The sequence below is a fragment of the Pseudorca crassidens genome, chromosome 11 (assembly GCF_039906515.1).
Source record: "Pseudorca crassidens isolate mPseCra1 chromosome 11, mPseCra1.hap1, whole genome shotgun sequence".
NCBI classification, from domain to species: Eukaryota; Metazoa; Chordata; class Mammalia; order Artiodactyla; family Delphinidae; genus Pseudorca; species Pseudorca crassidens.
In genome coordinates this window covers 41,764,140-41,786,776 of record NC_090306.1, presented here as the reverse complement: position 1 = coordinate 41,786,776, position 22,637 = coordinate 41,764,140, and the positions used below count along the sequence as shown (strand labels likewise).

The 22,637-nt window shown below is 37.2% G+C and overlaps 1 protein-coding gene and 1 long non-coding RNA gene across 3 annotated transcripts in view; one reads left to right on the top strand and one right to left on the bottom strand.

Moving 5' to 3' along the window:
* Positions 1–341: 341 nt before the first annotated feature.
* LOC137201835 (uncharacterized) lies at positions 342–991 on the bottom strand. Its single transcript, XR_010932379.1, has 2 exons — positions 751–991; positions 342–639 (listed from the first exon to the last, which is right to left on the bottom strand). It is a non-coding gene; the product is annotated as an uncharacterized lncRNA (long non-coding RNA).
* Positions 923–22,637, top strand: part of RPAP3 (RNA polymerase II associated protein 3) — a 41,743-nt gene continuing 20,028 nt past the window's right edge. The window contains exons 1-9 of one of the 2 annotated variants that reach the window (XM_067696305.1): positions 923–1,004; positions 3,736–3,919; positions 4,702–4,842; positions 9,903–10,025; positions 10,858–10,985; positions 14,119–14,240; positions 14,972–15,042; positions 16,061–16,186; positions 17,885–18,012. In XM_067696305.1, coding sequence (XP_067552406.1) covers positions 3,767–3,919; positions 4,702–4,842; positions 9,903–10,025; positions 10,858–10,985; positions 14,119–14,240; positions 14,972–15,042; positions 16,061–16,186; positions 17,885–18,012 — 992 coding nt within the window. In that variant the 5' untranslated portion in view covers positions 923–1,004; positions 3,736–3,766. Of the gene's footprint in view, positions 1,005–3,629; positions 3,920–4,701; positions 4,843–9,902; positions 10,026–10,857; positions 10,986–14,118; positions 14,241–14,971; positions 15,043–16,060; positions 16,187–17,884; positions 18,013–22,637 lie in introns of both variants that reach the window. The other variant, XM_067696306.1, reaches the window with a different exon arrangement.

The window sequence follows — 22,637 nt, the reverse complement described above, 5'->3', positions numbered from 1 at the left end:
ATTTCAAATGGAAAGGTTTGTTTGTTTCTGTTTGTTTTTGTGGGCTTTTAAAATTACTTTTGTTTTACAGTTTTAGAGTTGCCATGAAAAATGAGAGAAAGTTCACTCATACAGGAAGCAGAAGCACAAAATATTAAAAGCTTCATATTCTTTTTTTCTTTGTGGCCAGGGAAATCTAAAGACAGACCTTAATACCGACACACATCCAAGAAAGACTCAGAAATAGATATTTAGAAAAGGAAAGAGTTTACTTGCAAAGGTGCAAGGTAGGCAGACTGAGAAACTGGTTTGCCGAATACAAGAACTTAAAGAAAAAAAAACTACTACAAAAATTGCTAGAGTTACTAGTTTACATAGCCTGTTTATGGTAGACAAACAGTAACTTTCTCACATGATTATCATACAAAGGTTGTAAAATACCATTACACACAGCAAGGCAAATATTAAAACTGAGGGGAGGGCTTCCCTGGTGGCGCAGTGGTTGAGAGTCCGCCTGCCGATGCAGGGGACACGGGTTCGTGCCCCGGTCCGGGAAGATCCCACATGCCGCGGAGCGGCTGGGCCCGTGAGCCATGGCCGCTGAGCCTGCGCGTCCGGAGCCTGCGCTCCGCAACGGGAGAGGCCACAGCAGTGAGATGCCTGCGTACCGCAAAAAAAAAAAAAAACTGAGGGGAATGCAAGGAATTATTCAAGGCGTTATTATTTGGGGAATCAGAACAAGTCAGGATGATCCTGCAGTTTTTGGATTACCTAGTGTGAAGTTTGGTCATACCGGAAGCAGGCAAAACAGGAGATTTTGCTTTAACACACCTGTCAACGCTCTAGGCTGGTTCTACCCCGAAGAGGGCACAGTGTATCTGACCTTCTGCGCACGCTCCGACCCGGCTCCAGGGGGCGGGGCGAGGGCACGCGGGGACTTGTGGGAAAGCCCAGGAAGGCGGGGCCCGGCGTGAGTCATTGCGGGCGGGAAGCTGCGGCAGTGGGGACGGTAACAGCACGTTAAGGTGAGCCGGCTTTGCGGTTATCACCGGCTGCAGCAGCGAGGAGGCTTTTGGGGTCGCCCTGCGGGAGGAGGGGTGCAGCCGTGGGTCCCGGGTGAGGCCGAGAGGGCAAGGGCGGACGGCAGGGCCCGGCGTTGGGGCGGCGCGGCGGTGTCTAGGGTAGAGGCGCACCGGCGAGCTCGTTCCGGGAGGGGCTCGCCCCGAGCAGCCCGGGCCTGGACGGACAGCCTTGCTGTCGGTCTCTCCACCCCGGCTGCCTGGATTATTGGGCGATTTGCGTTGGTCAGGACCTTAGATCCACCCTCCCTAGGGTACCTCGGTGGGGCCTGCCCCCTTTTGGCGTGGGTGTGCAATGGTCGCCCGGATATTGGGTATGAAATTGATACCCCAGGCGCTGGAAGTTTCTGGTTGCCTGCCTGGACGCAGGTTCCGTGGGAGCAGAGGTGATAGGTGAAATGGAAAAGGTTTCTTCTCCCCCCCACCCCCCAACGTATCTCAGTGGCTTGCTGCGCTTTTATTCACTTTTTTTTTTTTTTTTTTTTTGCAATACGCGGGCCTCTCACTATTGTGGTCTCTCCCGTTGCGGAGCACAGGCTCCGGACGCGCAGGCCCAGCGGCCATGGCTCACGGGCCCAGCCATTCCGCGGCATGCGGGATCCTCCCGGACCGGGGCACGAACCCGCGTCCCCTGCATCGGCGGGTGGACCCTCAACCACTGCGCCACCAAGGAAGCCCTTATTCACATTTTTGAGTCCTTCGGCAAAACATTGTACTAGCTTTGTTTTTTAATGAGATATACGTATGTGATCAAACATGGGCACTGCCTGAAAGAAGCTTAAGTTTAGTTTACTTTCTGACGCAAGGCCGGGGGGTCAGAAGACCTATATGCGGTTGCAAACATCTGTTCCTCCTCCTAAACGAATCCCTTTTCTAATCTCTTCTGTCTCTCCCATCCTAACCAACCCTCACCCCCCTGTCCACCCCATACACACTTAAGCTTTGAATTCCCTCCCACCTTTTTGGGGACCTTGCCGCATCACGCATCCCCTTTCCTATATTTTCTTTTACCTTGCTCCTCAATTCCCCCCTATACTCGTGGGCAATTTTAGGTTATGAAAGGCAAAATTATGCTAATCCCCATATAATCTCATTTACTCAGCTCATTTTATTTCTCTCCTTAAAAAAAATCCCATTAAAACTAAATCTTTATATGACTAAATATAATGCACTTTATTTCCTCCATGTGACTTCTGTGGCCTTTGACACTGCTAACTTTCCGTATTCTTGAACTAAAACTTCTCTTCTGTGACAGTACTCCAAGTTTTCCTCCCAGCTCTCTAGATGCCACTGCCTGATTTTTACTGTGTTGGCATTTCTTCCTTGGTTTGTTCCCTAGATATGTGTTCTTCAGGCTTCCCCCAGCGCCCCCCCCCCATTGTCACAGTAATTAAACATATCCAAATCTCATGATTGTAGCTTCTACCTTTATGCTAGTGACACCCAAATTTATATTTCTAGCCCTCTGTAACTACATACTGGCTATGTCCTGATGTCCCATAAGAACTCAGTCACCTTATCCCAAACTGAAAAAAATCTGTCTTTACACATGTTCTGCAATCCTGAAACCTCTTTTCCTTTTAAAATTGTGATTCCTGACTCAGAGTGGTACCACTAATCTTACCAGGCTCCCAAACCAGAAATCTAAGCCTTTGAGTCCTTCTCTGCTCACCAACTCCTCAATCTAATGAGTCATCATGTCCCTTTTATTTTACCACCTTAATGTTTCCCACAGCTTTCAGACTGTAGGTCAGATCTCATGGCCTGGCATTTCCTGATCTGTCCCATATTTGTCTTCTCTTCCGTTATTCTCCCTCCCAGTCCCTCATTCTCCTGGCCCACTCCTCCACATTAATCACTTGGCTGGCCCCTTTTGAAACATGGCTACATTTCAGCACCTCTGGGGATCTTTCCTTGAACCTGCCACTCTACTGTCTGATTTATACCTGTCCTTTGTGGTCAGCCCCATTAGCATCTGCATGTACCGCTAGCACAGTGGTTCTCAACCAGGGGATATTTGAAAATGTCCGGAGACATTTTTGCTTGTTACAGTCCAGAGGGAAGGGAGTAATACTGGCAGCTAGTTAGTAGAGGCCAGGGATGCTGCCAACCATCCTACAATGCACAGGACGGCCAACCCACAACAAAGAATTATCCGGCCCCAAATCTCAGTAGTCCCAAGGTTGAGAAACCCTGCCTAGCATAATATTTTGTTACTCAGTACTTCGATCATTTTCTTTTCTCCTCCACTAGAGAAGGGACCTTGTCTTGTTTTTGCATCCCTAAATCTTGATACAGGGCCTGTCACATAGCCAAAGTTCAATAAATGTTGAAAAAAAAAAAGAGTAAAGGAGGTAATTAGGCTAAACTTATAAACTCCAGAGATGAGTAGCCAATCTGCTACCATAGGCTGCTTGCTAATTTTCAGTGATTTCCTCCCTGTTGCCTTTCATTCACGTTGCATGGATGCCCAACCTATCTGTTTACTTTGCATTTGTTTATTCAGCAAACATTGATTGACTCATTTTAAGCATAATATACTGATATTTTCTTTCTTCTGCATCACTGTAGGTTCCTTTCCTTACATGTATCTTGGCCATTTATGAAGAGGTAAAGATCATTAATTAGCTGGGTTTCAAAAAAAATAAACCAAATAATTCTATTTAATTCTTATCAGAGGTTGGTTGATAAAAACTGTGCAGGCCACAATGACTTCAGCAAGTAAAGCAATTGAATTACAACTACAAGTGAAACAAAATGCAGAAGAGTTACAAGACTTTATGAGGGATTTAGAAAACTGGGAAAAAGACATTAAACAAAAGGATATGGAACTTAGAAGACAGAGTGGTGTTCCTGAAGAGGTAAATTGCTTAATTAAATTCCTACTTTAGCATCCAGCAAAACTATCTTAAAGTAAAGCACCACCTTTAAAATGTTTTGTGGAAATACTGATTGAAGTGATTTGCTTTCTGCCAACATTTTGAAAAATTCTACTTTTTAAAGTCTTTGTAATAATTGTATTAACTATATTAAGACATTTTAAGGTTTAGTGAATAGTTCCTGAAAGGAAGACCATGTGATAATTTTAAGGTAAATGAACAGAATCATAAAATATGTGGGTTTGTATATAATTCTGTGTATCATACATAATTATATATTTAGTGATATATTAACATACAGTATTGCCGTAAAAACTTAGGTAGTACCTAGGCTCAACCAAATGGTTTTCTTAAGACAGTGCATTCAAATACGGATAGCGTTTTCATACTGCTTGTAATGATGTGGAGTCAGTTCAGTGTGCCATTGTACTGCTGCTAAATCATTGTACCAAGGCTGAAGATCAGGCAGTTTTTGAATTTAGGATTGCAAATCCTAAAATGCAAAGTGTATAATTAAAATTTCTAGGTAATATCAATACTTTTCTTATGACTGAACAATGTTCAATATTTGTCAAAGGATGAATTAAACTTTTTAGGCATAAGTTATCATTATAAATGAGTGAATTGGTATTTCTAACCACTTGAAAATTAAATTAAAAATTACTTTTACTTGAAAATATACTTCAGTGAGAATTTTGAACATCGCTAGTTATACAGAAAAGAAAAGAGCAGTCTTAAAACGTTGTGTTGTTTTCCCTTCCTAGAATTTACCTCCTATTCGAAATGGGAATCTTAGGAAAAAAAAGAAAGGCAAAGTTAAAGAGTCATCTAAAAAAACCAAAGATGAAAACACAAAAAACAGGATAAAATCTTATGATTATGAGGCATGGGCAAAACTTGATGTGGTAAGTTAATCTGGTTATATGCTTCTTAGTATTTGAGTAAAATTTTCTTGGAGTTAGTTAAGAGTCATGGATTAAATGAAAAATCATGTAGAGTTCTTAGGACCTGTGTCTTTCTCTTATAGACTACTTTGTGTGGAATAAAAACTTAAATACCTAGCTGTTCAGTTAACTAGATTATTTTTTCTCCTACAGTCCTCTATCAGTGAATAGTGGCTAAAACAGCTGGATTCTTTTCTTTTTTCCTATTTTTTCTTTTTTTCTCCTTTTGCACAAATAGTACATAAGAGATCCAGTGTACTCTTCACCCAATCTCCCCTAATGGTTACATCTTATTTAACTATAGTACAGTATCAAAACCAGGAGATTGATATCGGTGCAATGTATGTATAGTTCTTTGCCATTTTATGACCTGTAGATCTGGGTAACCACCATTGCAATTAAGGTACAGAAATATTGCATCACCACAAAGACCTCTCCACCTATAGTTGTGCCTACCTCCTTCCTCTTCATCATCTCTAACCCTTAAACAGCCAGAATTCTAAGATAGTAATAATATGAGAAAAGAAGGACTCTACCAACATTTTTTTTTTTTTTTTAATAGACTGAAGGACCTGTAGAATACTGGCTAAAAGAGAACGCCTTTGAGTTTAGTCTTAGGGCTAGGGCTGCGTGACAATAGAATTAGGGCTATCTTGATTTCAGGAAGGGCCCTTCTAGGCTGGTGTGGTGCATGCCTCCCATCTCCCACACATGAGACACAGTGTAGCTGGAGAATTAATTACTCTGCCTCATAACCCTCTACCCAGTATTCCAAGCAGCCACTGTCAGGCCAACCTGTGAACGGGAACCTGTGAACGGGAACCTGTTGGCCAACCTTATTCTAGACTCTGACCCACCCTAAGGGTTGATTTTGTTAGGTTGATTTGGAATACACACTCGCTTTTAGTCTTTTTAAAAGTGTTCATTATGTAATATTTGATTCATACAAAATAGTTTGTAGAGATACGTGTTCTAAAGCATGATAATAAAATGAATACATAAACCCACCACCTAACATAAAGAGAAGTTTTTCAGTCCCATTGAAGCTGCCATTGTGCTCCTTCCCTGTCCCATCTTCTTTTCTCCTCTCTATCTTCAGAGGTAACTACTATTCTGATTTTTATGTGTATTATTTTCTTTGCACTTTTTTGTTTTAACATTTTTATTGAGGTATAACATTCATACAGTAAAGTCCCAAAATCTTAAATGTACAACTTCCTGAATTTTCACTCATGTACAAAACTGAGAAACTACCATCCAGATCAAGATATAGAACATTTCTCGTATCCCAGAAACCTCCCTTTTCGGTTGATTACCTCCCAAAGGTGGCCACTGTAGTGATCTCTAATATTGTAGATAGGTTTTGCCAGTTTTGGAATTTCTTACAGTTGTATCGTACAGTATGCACTGTTCTCTGTTTGGCTTCTTTTGCTATTATTGTCTGAGATTGATCTGTACTGTCAGTAGCAGAAGTTTGTTCTTTTTCATTGCTGATCAGAATTCCATTGTGTGGCTATATCACAATTTGTGTATCCATTCTCCTATTGATATACACTGAGTTGTTTTCAGCTTGGGGCCGTTATGAATAAACCTGCTATGAACATTCTTGTACATGTCTTTTGATGGATATAGCACCTGGGATGGTATTTGCTTGGTCATAGTTTGTATATGCATTTAGCATTAGAAGATACTGCCAAATGGTTTTTCAAATTAGTTGTATTTCTCTTTTTATAAAACATTTATTTTTAATTAATTAATTTTTAAATTGAAGTATAGTTGATTTACAATTTAGTTTCAGGTGTACAGCAAAGTGATTCAGTTTTATATGTATATATACACACACACTTATCTGTACTTTTTCAGATTCTTTTCCATTATAGGTTATTACAAGATATTGAATATAGTTCCCTGTGCTATAGTCGGTCCTTATTGTTTATGTTTTATATATAGTAGTGTATATCTGTTAAACGCAAACTCCTAATTTATCCCTCCCCCACTTCCCCCTTTGGTAACCATAAAGTGTTTTCTATGTCTGAGAGTCTGTTTCTGTTTTGTAAGTGAGTTCATTTGTATCACTTTTTTCTTTGTCCTTTTTAATATTTATTTTATATTGGAGCATAGTCGATTAACAATGTTGTGTTAGTTTCAGGTGTACAGCAAAGTGATTCAGTTATACATATACATGTATCTATTCTTTTTCAAGTTCTTTTCCCGTTTAGGTTATTACAGAATATTGAGCAGAGTTCTCTGTACTATACAGTAGGTCCTTGTTGGTTATCTATTTTAAGTATAGTAGTGTGCACATGTCAATCCCAAACTCCCAATCTATCCCTGCGCCCCGACCCTTCCCCCCGGTAACCGTAAGTTTGTTCTCTAAGTCTGTGAATCTGTTTCTGTTTTATAAATAAATTCATTTGTGTCTTTTTTTTTATTTTTTAGATTCTGCATATAAGCAATATCATATGACATTTGTCTTTGTCTGACTTACTTCACTTAGTATGATAATCTCCATATCCATCCATGTTGCTGCAAATGGCATTATTTTATTCTTTTTTGTGGCTGAGTAATATTCCATTGTATATATGTACCACATTTTCTTTATCCCTTCCTCTGTCGATGGACATTTAGGTTGCTTCCATGTCTTGGCTATTGTAAATAGTGCTGCTAGGAGCATTGGGCTGCATGTATGTTTTCAAATTAGAGTTTTTGTCTTTTCCAGTTATATGCCCTGGAGTGGGATTGCTGGATCATATGGTAGCTCTATTTTTAGTTTTGTAAGGAACCTCTATACTGTTCTCCATAGTGGCTGAACCAATTTACATTCCCACCAGCAGAGTGGGAGGGTTCCCTTTTCTCCACGCCCTCTCCAGCATTTATTATTTGTAGACTTTTTGATGATGGCTGCTCTGACTGGTGTGAAGTGATACCTCATTGTAGTTTTGATTTGCATTTCTCTGATAATTAGTGATGTTGAGCATCTTTTCATGTGCCTGTTGTCCATCTGTATGTCTTCTTTGGAGAAATGTCTATTTAGGTCTTCTGCCCTGGTTGTATTTTTCTTAATGAAACCAAGGCTAATTGAGTCCAGAGAGAGCACACATTATTATTTAAATAGTATGTCATCTGCTTTAGTAATGTCTCGATGCAAGAGAAGTATGATTTTGGGTCTTGAATTTATTACTGTTGGAAATGATACTTTCTGAACATGATTTATTCTCTGCTAAGTATTATTTAGTCTGCTTTCATTTTTTGTAACTTTACCTCCTTCTATGTAGCCTTTTCCTTTCCATAAATTGGAATCTTCTTATAATGCCCTTTCCTAAAAGGCATCATGTCAGATGATTTCTTAGAGAGTTGCTTTCTACAGTCATTTATTCATTCAACAGATATTGATTGAACTCCTGGTTTGTGTGGCCAGTGCAGTCATGGTTGTTCCATTCTAGTTCAGATCTGAGCAGCGGCTTTGGTGTTCTGCTGCTATTAGTTTTCTACACTTGTCTGTGTAACAGGGTTGGACAGTCTTGGCTTTAATCTTGGTAGGCTGATGGAATTTCTAGAATCTTCATGCTAAAACACATAGCTAAATTTCAGTCCATCTTTGAATGTTCTTTCAATGAAACTAAGCATAGGTCTTATTTTGTTTTTTAATTTATCAACAATTTTTTCCTACATAAATTATTTAAAATAGTATATTGTTAAATACAGAAAGGATTTTGTTTATATAATTAAGTTTTTGTTTACATGAGTTTTTTTAAATAAATTTTTAAATTTTATTTTACTTATTTTTGGCTGCATTGGGTCTTCGTTGTTGCGTGCAGGCTTTCTCTAGTTGCGTCAAGAGGGTGTGCTACTCTTTGTTGCGGTGTGCGGGCTTCTCATTGCGGTGGCTTCTCTTGTTGCAGAGCACGGGCTCTAGAGCACAGGCTCAGTAGTTGTGGCTCACGGGCTTAGTCGCTCTGCAGCACGTGGGATCTTTCCGGACCAGGGCTTGAACCCGTGTCCTCTGCATTGGCAGGCGGGTTCTTAACCACTGCGCCACCAGGGAAGCCCCGTTTACATGAGTTTTAATGAACTCTTTAATGGTTACTGGTTTAAAATCTCTTACTAGGGAGTTCCCTGGTGGCCTAGTGATTACGATTCTGGGCTTTCACTGCCGTGGCCTGGGTTCAGTCCCTGGCTGGGGAACTGAGATCCCGTGAGCCAAGTGGTGCGGGAAAAAAAAGAAAAATCTCTAACTAAAAATCATTCTTTTATTATATGTGCTAAAAAAAATGATTAAAAAATACTGATGGGGTCCATGAAATGATTCATTACCATGAAAGGAATGTGTGAGTCAAAAGAGATTGGGAATTGCTGGACTAGCATCTTATGTATTTTCTTTGGTAGAGTCAGCTATATTTGGAATAGACTGAGAAACAGTATAATATAGTCATTGAGAGCCCTCTGGAGGAGGCAGACTGCCTGGGTTCAGATCCTCATTTGGCCACTTACTAGCTGAGTGACCCTGAGTGAGTTAACTAACTTCTATTTGTCATTTCCTTCAAGTGAAACACATGAAGTTGCTGTGAGAATCAGGAGTTAATTGTGCTCTACAAGCAGTTTTTGTTTTAAAAATAAGAGAAAAAAAAGGTTTTTAGACAAAACCTTTCTCTGCTGTTGGATGCAATTACATAGATTTGGGGTTATTTGCAAACTTCTCTTACGTAAAGGAATAATACTTCACTGCTAATAGTTTGTGATTTAGGGGTGATTTTTAGACTCTATTGACTTAGCTTACTTTATGAATTCAAAGTCAGATTCTCTAAGTGGTTTGGATCTTGGTTTTCTAAGCAAGAATACCCTTTTGTCTGGGTTTAGTCTTAAGAATGAGAGGTTACTTGAGTTGCTTTTGTAGGCCTTTAGGTCCTTAGATTGTAACAACTTAATGTTCTGTTGAATGTTCTTTTGGGGGGGGCGGAGTTTATCTTCTGTTTTTAATGGTCATGTAATCATGAACACTGTTTCCCTACTTTTGATTTCAGGACAGTATCCTTGATGAGCTTGACAAAGAAGAGAGTACCCATGATTCTGTGTCTCAAGAATCGGAGTCAGAAGAAGATGGGATTCATGTAGATTCACAAAAGGCTCTTGCTCTAAAAGAAAAGGTACTCTTTAGGTTAGCCGTTGGTTCCTTCAAGTAAGCAGGATATGTAGAAGATCATGTCCATCCCAAGATTTCTACAGCATAATTTAGGGGGTGTTCAAACTTTAAGCTGTTATTGGCTATATCGCTATCGGGAGGCAGTACAGTGTAGTGGTTAGGAGTATGTGCTCTGAAACCAGATTATCTAGGTTCACATTCTGTGACAAGTTCTTTAAATTGCCTGTGTGTACTCAGTTTTCTCAGCTGTAAAATAAGATTAATATTATTACTGAACCTCAATGGGTGGCTGTGTTATTAAATGAATTATTATATGTAAAGTGCTTGGAGCATACAGAGAGTTATTCCAGGGCTTTAAGTAGTAGACTGAAATACTAATCAAATCAGCGCGTGATTCTTGACATGGACATTATATCCCACTCCTCCATATCACAGACCATCTTTGGTTGCTTTTTGGAACGTTCAACATCTCCCTGAGGAATGCCTCATTATTGTAAAACTGGCTATATTGCTTTTCAAAGAGGTGGCACTCTTTCAGATTAAAATTTATCTTTGTGCCTTTCTTTTGTTACATTTCTGTGGGTTCATATTGTCAACAAGAAGTATATAATGCTAGGTATTTTACTCATTTTTCTGCCAGGGCTCTTGGATTGTGACCAAACTATGACTATGTAGTGAATTTTAGCACTTGTAAAAAGACCACTTTGCTTAATTCCCTTGCCTTTCCTGTGAGCCTTGATCACATGGCTAATGAGATAGGAAGAGATGGATAATAATGAAAGAAAATGGCTCTGGAATTCTGTGCCAGTATATATCTGACTCGTATGCTTTTTCAGGGTAATAAACACTTCAAACAAGGAAAATATGATGAAGCGATCGAATGCTACACCAAAGGCATGAGTGCTGACCCATATAACCCTGTGTTGCCAACAAACAGAGCATCAGCGTACTTTAGACTGAAAAAGTAAGGAGTTTCCATAATGTGTGTGAATGTTTTATGTGTATATGGAGACTTGAAAAAAAAAACTTTCGTGATAAAATGTGTGGGAACGCTTGAAAAAGTTTTACATTTCTTTTCAACTACAAATTTTTGTAACTCTCCCTTTTATTCAGTTCTTTTACTTAAGCCATTTTAAACATTCAGGTGCTCAAACCCTGCTCCTGTAGCCCACTTTACCGAGGTGTTCCTCCTCTAAAAGTTGAGTAATGATGCTCTTTACCTAATTCACAGGTGCAAAAAAAGTCAGCTGGGTAAAAATTTTTTATAAATTAATTTTGCTTCATTATTTTGAAAAATTATTTATCCACTGTTTAACACAGAGAACTTTTATTATGGTAAACTCAAAATGTGTTTCAACATTTGTTTAAGTCATACCCTTTAAATAAATACTTAATGTTGAAGAACATAAATGTGTATGGTCTTAATCCTAAGCAGGGAACTGACCTATCATAAGAAATTTTAAAAAGACAAATACCATCAAGGAGGACATGCTTACTGTTTTAATTATTTGGAAATACGAACTATATTGGTGTCTGAGTTTTTACTGTTTTAAATAGAATATTTTTAGATCTTTGAAACTCGTGCTATTCATATCCTGACAAATTAGGGGAATATTTACATTTTATAATATTTGATATCTACACTATGTAAGTGATGAAGAAAAATTTTAAATAAACTTGCATGAGCCTGCCACCCAGCTTAAGAACCAGAACATTATTTTTGAAGCTACCTTTGATATTCTTTTCCATATCCTGATCTCTCCCAGTAAACCATTATCTTGAGTTGTATATCATTCTTTTGATTTAAAAAAAAAAAGTTCATTATATATGTATGTATCTTTAAATAATATATTGTATAACATTGCTTATTTTTGAGCTTTAAAAGTATTTCATACTGGATGTAGTCTTCTGTGGCTTGTCTATTTCTTTGAATAGTATCTTTCTAAGATTTGTTTGTATTTTGCATATAGCTGTAGATCTCTCATTTTCACTGTTATATGCAGTTCCTTTTTAGTAATATACCATTATGTATCCATTCTCCGGTTGCTGGATTGTTGGTTTGTTCCTTTCTTTCTCTCTTTCCTTTTCTTCTCCCTGCTTTCTTTCCCTGCCTTCCACCCTCCTTCCCTTTCTTATTTAACAACAGTGATACTGTGAACACTCTTGTACCTATTTCTTGGTGCTGGGTCATAGGATGTGCACAGGTTCAACTTTAAATGGTGGTAACCAGTTGCTACAAGGGTAGTTGTAACATTCCTGTTAGCAGTGTATAAGAGTGAATGTTCCGTATCTTTACCAACACGTGTATAATTGGGCTTCTGAATTGTTTTCAGTCTAGGGGGTGTAAAATGTTAATTCACTGTGGCCTTAACTTGCATTTCCCCAATTTCTAATGAGGTTGAGCATCTTCTTATATGTTTATTCACCACTTATTTATTTTTTTTCTGTGAAATGTCTATCTTTTGACCATTTTTCTCTTAGGCTGTTTTGCTGTTGATTTTTAAGAGTTCTTTATTCTAGATACTAATTCTTTAGTGTTTATAATAATTATCTTGTCTCAATTTGTAGTTGATTTTCCTTTTTTTATGGAGTCTTGGTGAGCAGAAATTTTTAATTTAATATAATTTTTTATTATTATTTTTATTTATTTATTTATTTTTTGCGGTACGCGGGCCTCTCACTGCTGTGGCCTCTCCCGGTGCGGAGTACAGGCTCCGGACGCGCAGGCTCAGCGGCCATGGCTCATGGGCCCAGCCGCTCCGCGGCATGTGGGATCTTCCTGGACCGGGGCACGAACCTGTGTCCCCTGCATCGGCAGGCGGACTCTCAACCACTGCGCCACCTAATTTTATTTTTTAAAAATATATTATTATTATTATTTTTTCGACCCCACCATGTGGCATGTGGGATCTTAGTTCCCCAACCAGGGATTGAACCTGTGCCCCCTGCATTGGGAGCTCAGAGTCTCAACTACAGACTGCCAGGGAAGTCCCAGAAATTTTTAATTTTAATGTGTTTCATTTATTGATTTTTGTAAAATGTTGGCACTTTGAAAAATACGATTTGTTAAAGTAGTTTCCTTCCCTGAGTTCGTAACAGTCTCCTATATTTACTCCTAAAAGTTTTACTTTTCACGCTTAAGTCTTTTTATATATGCTGAAGGTAGAATTCCAGTTTCATATCTTTTCACATGAATATCCCAGTTGTTTCAGACCTATTTGTTGAATATCCATGCTTTCCCCATGAATCTGCAATTCCACTGTTGTCATATGTCAAGTTTGCACGGATCTCTTTTTCATCTCTCTATTCTTTACGTTGATCTGTTGCCCATTACTATAACCATTCCACACTGTCTTTAATTAGTATAGCATTATAATTATAATTTCTTGGTATTTGGTATAGGGCATTCTCCTACCTTATTATCCTTTAGGAATGTTGGGTATTTTTGAACTCTTACTTATCAGTATAAATTTTAGAATCATCTTGTCAAATTCCTTGAAAACTTTTAATTACAATTGCTTGGATTTATAGATCAGTTTGGAGAGAATTATATTGTTGTGTTTTTGTGTCTTATTATAGATGAATGTGAAATTGCTCTACTTCTTTGATGTCTTTGAAGACAGTCTTGTAATTTTCTGCATATGGATCTTGTACATCTTTTGTTAAATTTATGAGTTTTTTGTTGCTGATCTCTAGTAGAGTAGCCGCCTTGCTAAACTTTCATTATTTCTAACAGTGTCTCCAGATTGTTTTTGAGTTTTCTTGGTAGACCATCATATCATCTAAGAATGGCAGTTTTGTTCCTTCCTTTACAGTTCTTTTGGCTGTTATTTCTTTCTTATGGAACTACATTGGCCAGGACCTCTAGCACAGTACTGAGAAAAAGCAGTGATAGTGGGCATTTTTGTTCTTTGCTTTAAAGGGAGCAGTGCTCAAGTCTCACCATCAGGAATTATTGATTTTAGTGGGCTTCACTAAAAGGAGATGGGAAACATGCCTTCAATTGGGAAGTAAATTCCCTTTTCAGAGATTTCAGAAACAAATTTTTTGAAGTTTTGGTTTAACAGATGATTTTTATTTATTTTTTTAAATTGTAGATTTGCTGTTGCTGAGTCTGATTGTAATTTAGCAATTGCCTTGAATAGAAGTTATACAAAGGCTTATGCAAGACGAGGTGCTGCTCGATTTGCTTTGCAAAAATTAGAGGATGCCAAAAAAGGTATTAATATTTTCCAAGTCATCCATATCTAAAAAATGATTTAAAATTTTAATTTAACTGATGCTATACGAAGAATAATAGAGAATGACAGTTACTACCTTCAGAGATCTGTCTATTATTGAATAAAACTCATTTTTGCAATTTAAAATGTGTCTTGATATTTTGGGAAAAGAGCATGTTATTTGCCACCAATTAGACTTTGGTTCAAATTCTCATTTGACCATGAGCTGTGTGACCAGGAGAAGATTACGTATCTTCTCTGATTTTCAATTTCTCATCTGTAAAATAGGGATTAAAACATCTTGTTGGCTATTATGAGGCTAGAGGTAATGCATGTAAAGCCTTAACACATTTTTATTTATTTGTAAATTCTAAGCCTTCCATTATTCCATAAAATAGGTTTGCATAGTACAAATCACAAAATCTGAATGACGCTGATGTCTGAAAGATTGTGCTCCTTCTTGGTTTTATGAAGTATAACTTATGATAGCAAGTATTCTTCCCGGGGCTGGTAGAAGAAGGTGATCTGTCACAAGGATTCTGTCAGGGTTTTGTCTGTCCTGGGGGAATGGAGGCAGTCCAGTGGCATAATGTTAGTGTTTCTTAGTTCCTCTTAATTTGGCTACAGGATAGTTACCTATTTGTCACATGTAAGCAAATGATTGTTGTTCTATACCAGTTTTTTAATCTCATATGTCTTTCAAATATTCTTTATCTTCTGTTTTACTCAGATTATGAAAAAGTATTAGAACTGGAACCCAATAACTTTGAAGCTACAAATGAACTCAGGAAAATTAATCAGGTAAACTGGTTATTTAAATTAAGTACATTACTTATTACTTTTATTTGATAAAGTAAAGGTTTTTGCATAGACTTTGTACTATGTAACATAGACATTTTTCTACTTTTAATTCTTTGTACTATAGAGTTTTTTACTAAACAAATGTGTAAGCTAGAGGTGGTATAATGGTATTTAAAGATTCTTAATTAGTTATTATCTTAAAAAGTTGTCTGAGATATTTAGAACTACTGCTGCTTCACTTTTTCCTAGATGTCAGAATCATTTTTCTTTATCTCACTGATTTTTCTGATTTGGCTTGTGCTTTGATTTTTGTACTTTTGCATATTTCTTTGATTTTGTATAGTTTTAAAGTTGCTCCATCTTTATGGTCTATATAGCAAAAATAATACTAATTTTTTAACAGTAAGAAAATAGGTACTTAAATGTAAAATTTGCTGTCAAATGATACTGAACAGTTACATATTCCTTTTACTTTACTGTTGAATCAGTTATAATTATTTTGCCATCTGTTGAAACTTTGATAAAAAAGTGACAATGATTGGGGAAAGTCTGCCTTTAAATATTGCCATTACTTATTGCACATAAAATCTGTTGGTAGATATATCAACTTGATTATAATTGTGAACTGTATTGTGTATTTTCGTGTTTTGTCCTAGGTCAAATAATGACTATGAATATTAAATTTGAGAAATTTGGTGATGTGGTCTCAAATTACCTTCTTTATTTTTGAAAATTGTTCCTAGAACAGTGTAGAAATTCAATAAATATTTGTTGAATAAATAAATGAACAACTGTCTTTAGTGAATATAACTTATTTTAATTGGAATAAGATACACATTAAATTTCTTTTCTTTTTATTTTAGTAAGTAGAAAGATTTTGAATTGGCATAAATATTATTTTAATGATTTGAAATGTGGCAGGAATTCTAATATATTTGAATAATTTATTGTTTTAAAGTCAAATATGTATGCGTCTTCCATTACTTGTTTTATTTTAGCTGACTGCTATGTCTCCTAGGCTTTAACTTCCAAAGAAAACTCATATCCAGAGGAAGCTGATACAATGATTAAGTCAGCTGAAGGAGAGAAAAAACAAATTGAAGAGCAACAGAATAAACAGCAGGCCATTTCAGAGAAAGATCGGGTAATCCAGGATTCCAACAAATATATGTTTCTCTGAGCTTACTCTTAGCTTTTTGTGTATCAATTAAGTTTCTGTCTTTCCTAATATTATATTAAAATTCTTCTTCAGTAGAAACTGAAACTTAAATATACTAAAACTTCTGGGGCCTACTAATTAAAACTTTGAGTAATTGATGACTTAATACATAATATTAAAAAAGTATTTAAGTTTAGGAAACAAATTATTTTTGAGCATTTTAACATATATTTACATATTGTGGTTATAAATTTAAAATACAAATAAATTACAATTCATTCTTACTTATTTTTCATTAACTCCCACTGAACTATTTCTGATAAAAATTTCTTTAGAAATCCTGAGTTGAGATTTAATTTAACATATTATAGCCTTTCATGGACCCACAACAAATACTTATGGAATGATTATTGATTGTGATATATCTGATTCTGATTAGAAATAAATGTTACAGTGAACTCTAGTATACACATTCCAATACAGTTTAATTTATCCTATGTTTAGGTATATTAATGTTACTGAAGAGTGAGCTGTACAGTCTGATACTCTGTTCTTTCACAAAAATTATTTGAGTTTTGAAATTCTTCTGTAGAGATTCTATTTTTTTTGGCCGTGCCTTGTGGCTTGTGGGATCTTAGTTCCCTGACCAGGGTTTGAACCAAGGCCCTCAGCAGTGAGAGCGTGGAGTCCTAACCACTGGAACGCCAGGGAATTCCCTGTACAGATTCTAATATTACTAAAGAGTATAATATTCGGGCCTATATTTATTTATTTATTTATAAAATTCTATTTACTTATTTATTTTTTGGCTATGTTGGTCTTCGTTGCTGCGCGCGGGCTTTCTGTAGTTGCCGTGAGCGGCAGCTACTCTGCGTTGCGGTGCCCAGGCTTCTCATTGTGGTGGCTTCTCTGGTTGCAGAGCACGGGCTCTAGGCACACGGGCTTCAGTAGTTCTGGCGCACGGGCTTCAGTGGTTGTGGCTCACGGGCTCTAGAGTGCAGGCTCAGTAGTTGTGGCACCTGGGCTTAGTTGCTCCACGGCATGTGGGATCTTCCCAGACCAGGGCTCGAACCCGTGTCCTCTGCATTTGCGGGTGGATTCTTAACCTCTGTGCCACCAGGGAAGCCCCTGGGCCTATATTTATTATTTATTTATTTATTTATTTATTTTGTAGTACGCGGGCCTCTCACTCTTGTGGCCTCTCCCGTTGCGGAGCACAGGCTCCAGACTTGCAGGCCCAGTGGCCATGGCTCACGGGCCCAGCCGCTCCACGGCATGTGGGATCTTCCCGGACCGGGGCACGAACCCGTGTCCCCTGCATCGGCAAGCGGACTCTCAACCACTGCGCCACCAGGGAAACCCCTGGGCCTATATTTATTAAAATGTGTTTTTAATTTAAGCTTTGTCCAATCTTAATTAATAAAATAATGGTTAATGCCACAAGGTAATATAGTAGCATACTTTTTTTTAGTACTGAAAAGAGGTTAACACCATTGGAAAAGCAATCCAAACTAACAGATCCTAAAACAAGTATCATGGATTTTTAGCAATTAAAATATAGTTTAATTACTGATATAATAATGATGGGTATACTTGCAGTGTTGCTAAAGATTTGAATTCAACTAACTTTTTTTTTTGCATTTTCTTTTTTATTCTTCTCCATACTTCTTTCCAAAATGACAGGGGAATGCATTTTTCAAAGAGGGGAAATATGAAAGAGCAATCGAATGCTATACTCGAGGGATAGCAGCAGATGGCGCTAATGCCCTTCTTCCAGCTAATAGAGCAATGGCCTATCTGAAGATTCAGAAGTAAGTATTGGTTACTTTTAATTCTTTTCAAGATGAAAAATGAAATTTACCATAAATTGGCATATTAGCTAAATAATAAATTTAATTCATTTACTTCTAAGCATTTAAGTTAGAGAGAGAGAGTTGTGTATGTGTGTCATAGTACATATTCAGTAAAAGTTAGCTCTAAAATATTTTTCCAGTTTTAATGCTCTGGCATTACACAATTTAACGCTTCTTTTATTTCTTTATGTTATTCTGAATTAGTGATTTGAAAGTTATTTTTAACCTCAGAACCCTTTGGGCAGAATCTTACCTGGAAGTGTATACATATATAACAAAAGGGAATTGCTGTCATTGAAACTGCTGATTGATTACATATACAACTAAAACTTGGTTCTGTGATACTAACCACATATTTCTGGATGCACTCAAGGGCTCCATGTTGGACAGTCAGCAGGATAATATCTGATGACAGAAACTATGTCTTTGAATCTGTTGTAATAATACTTTACACACTAGTTACAGAATTAAAAATTCCTATAAATATTATAAGTAAGGATTCTAAACTATTCTGGTGCCGTAGACCACTTGGGCTGCATGGTGCACCTTTCTCAAGATAATATTTTTAACTGCATAGTGATACATTTAGGATTACAAAGGAAATCAACTATGTTGAAATAGAGTTTTAAAAATATTAAAATTTGTGATACATTGGTATACATACTTTTAAAAATTAACATAGTACAAAATGAGAAACTATGTTTAAAATACAGGCAAGTTAAAAATAAAAATACAGGCAAGTTAAAGTTAAAAAATTTTTTAAAGACATATTATTGTGAAAGTTTGAATAAAGCCACTAGAATTTGGGGGTGTTCTTTGACACATCTTCCACATATTGATCAACCAGTACGTCTAGGTAATGCCCAGAAAGCAGCACAGATGATTACATTATACCAGTGTGATAACATATGGCTTCATTCTTTGGCATTCGAGTGACTGCTAGGGACAGCGTTGCCTGGTTGCTGGCCAGCTGTGTCGTAAGAGCATTTATAAACAGGGGTACTATGATCACATGCAAACAAACAGCAGGTTAAACTGCCACTGTATTCCTGAAGTAGTTGTGTTATCTTAAAGATGTCTGTAACAAATGTAATGTGATATGAAAATAACTGATTTTTATTGGTGACAAAGTCATAGGTACTGTTTTTACTACTGTGGTTTGTTATCTACGCTTGTAATTGAAAGGAAAGCTGCATTTCATTTGAAAGTTAATGAAAATAAGGGTACAGTATTTTTCCCAACCAAGTTTTCAGATCTCTCACAGGATCTCAGGATAGGAACCTCTATCATATAAGAAAATTTTGATTGTATATTTAACCTCATTGAAATTAATAGACACATTAGAAGTGTATTATTTTGATTAGTCAGAGTAAAAGATCATTGCATATCTTACTAACTTAGGAAAATTTTGAATTTTGCTATTCCAGAATTGCACATGATTTAAAAATTGTAAGGCCTACATTTTTAGGTTTGACTAGTGCCAAGAATAATACCTTCTAATAGGTGATTATATTTACATTTATGAGAGCTCTAATTTATTGTGTTTTATTGCTTTAGTTGATAACCACAGAAGTATATTATGACAAGTTAACAGTATTTTTTAATTTGAAAGAACTATTTTGTGACTTTTTAAAACACCTTTAGTGGAGTATAATTGCTTTACAATGGTGCGTTAGTTTCTGCCTTATAACAAAGTGAATCAGCTATACATATACATATGTCCCCATATCTCCTCCCTCTTGCGTCTCCCTCCCATCCTCCCTATCCCACCCCTCTAGGCGGTCACAAAGCACTGAGCTGATCTCCCTGTGCTATGCAGCTGCTTCCCACTAGCTATCTGTTTTACATTTGGTAGTATACATATGTCCATGCCACTCTCACTTCGTCCCAGCTTACCCTTCCCCCTCCTGGTGTCTTCAAGTCCATTGTCTACATCTGCGTCCTACGTTCTTCATAACCATTTTTTTTTTTAGATTCCGTGTATATGTATTAGCATAAGGTATGTGTTTTTCTCTTTCTGACTTACTTCACTCTGTGTGACAGACCCTAGGTCCATCCACCTCACTACAAATAACTCAATTTCGTTCCTTTTTATGGCTGAGTAGTATTCCATTTTATATATGTGCCACACCTTTTTTATCCATTCATCTGTCGATGGACACTTAGGTTGCTTCCATGTCCTGGCTATTGTAAATAGAGCTGCAATGAACATTTTGGTACATGACTTTTTGAATTATGGTTTTCTCAGGGTATATGCCCAGTAGTGGGATTGCTGGGTCATATGGTAGTTCTATTTTTAGTTTTTTAAGGAACCTCCATAATGTTCTCCATAGTGGCTGTATCAATTTACATTCCCACCAACAGTGCAAGAGGGTTCCCTTTTCTCCACATGCTCTCCAGCATGTATTGTGTATAGATTTTTTTGATGATGGCCATTCTGACTGGTGTGAGGTGATACCTCATTGTAGTTTTGATTTGCATTTCTCTAATGATTAATGATGTTGAGCATTCATTTGTTTGTTGGCAATCTGTATATCTTCTTTGGAGAAATGTCTGTTTAGGTCTTCTGCCCGTCTGCGGATTGGGTTGTTTGTTTTTTTGATATTGAGCTGCATGAGCTGCTTGTATATTTTGGAGATTAATCCTTTGTCAGTTGCTTCATTTGCAAATATTTTCTCCCATTCTGAGTGTTGTCTTTTGGTCTTGTTTATGGTTTCCTTTGCTGTGCAAAAGCTTTGAAGTTTCATTAGGTTCCATTTGTTTATTTTTGTTTTTATTTCCATTTCTCTAGGAGGTGGGTCAAAAAGGATCTTGCTGTGATTTATGTCATAGGGTGTTCTGCCTATGTTTTCCTCTAAGAGTTTTACAGTGTCTGGCCTTACATTTAGGTCTTTAATCCATTTTGAGCTTATTTTTGTGTATGGTGTTAGGGAGTGTTCTGATTTCATTCTTTTACATGTAGCTGTCCAGTTTTCCCAGCACCACTTACTGAAGAGGCTGTCTTTTCTTCATTGTATATTCTTGCCTCCTTTTATCGAAAATAAGGTGACCATATGTGCGTGGCTTCATCTCTGGGCTTTCTATCCTTTTCCATTGATCTATATTTCTGTTTTTGTGGACAGTGCCATACTGTCTTGATACTGTAGCTTTGTAGTATAGCCTGAAGTCAGGGAGGCTGATTCCTCCAGCTCCGTTTTTCTTTCTCAAGATTGCTTTGGTTATTCGGGGTCTTTTGTGTTTGCATACAAATCGTGAAATTTTTTGTTCCAGTTCTGTGAAAAATGCCATTGGTAGTTTGATAGGGATTGCATTGAATCTGTGGATTGCTTTGGGTAGTATAGTCATTTTCACAGTGTTGATTATTCCAATCCAAAAACATGGTATATCTCTCCATCTGTTTGTATCTTTATTTTCTTTCATCAGTGTCTTACAGTTTTCTGCATACAGGTCTTTTGTCTCCTTAGGTAGGTGTATTCCTAGGTATTTTATTCTTTTGTTGCAGTGGTCAGTGGGAGTGTTTCTTTAATTTCTCTTTCTGATTTTTCATCATTAGTTTATAGGAATGTAAGAGACTTCTATGCATTAATTTTGTATCCTGTTACTTTACCAAATTCATTGATTAGCTCTCGTAGTTTTCTGGTAGCATCTTTAGGATTCTCTATGTATAGTATCATGTCATCGGCAAACAGTGACAGCTTTACTTCTTCTTTTCCAATTTGGATTCCTTTTATTTCTTTTTCTTCTCTGACTGCGGTGGCTAAAACTTCCACAACTATGTTGAATAATAGTGGTGAGAATGGGCAACCATGCCTTGTTACTGATCTTAGTGGAAATGGTCTCAGTTTTTCACCATTGAGAACAATGTTGGCTGTCGGTTTGTCATATATGGCCTTTATTATGTTGAGATAAGTTCCCTCTATGCCTACTTTCTGGAGGATTTTTATCATAAGTGTGTGTTGAATTGTGTTGAAAGCCTTTTCTGCATCTAATGAGATGATCATATGGTTTTTATTCTTCAGTTTGTTAATATGCTGTATCACATTGATTGATTTGCATACATTGAAGAATCCTTGCATTCCTAGGATAAACCCCACTTGATCATGGTGTATGATCCTTTTAATGTGCTGTTGGATTCCGTTTGCTAGTATTCTGTTGAGGATTTTTGCATCTATGTTCATCAGTGCTGTTGGCCTGTAATTTTCTTTCTCTGAGACGTCTTTGTCTGGAAGTGTTTGAGAAGGATAGGTGTTAGCTCTTCTCTAAATGTTTGATGGAATTTGCCTGTGAAGTCATCTCGTCCTGGGCTTTTGTTTGTTGGAAGATTTTTAATCACAGTCTCAATTTCAGTGCTTGTTTTTGGTCTGTTTATATTTTCTGTTTCTTCCTGGTTCAGTCTTGGAAGGTTGTGCCTTTCTAAGAATTTGTTCATTTTTCCAGGTTGTCCATTTTATTCGCATATAGTTGCTTGTAGTAATCTCTCATGATCGTTTGTATTTCTGCAGTGTCAGTTGTTACTTCTCCTTTTTCATTTCTAATTCTGTCGATTTGAGTCTTCTCCCTTTTTTTCTTGATGAGTCTGGCTA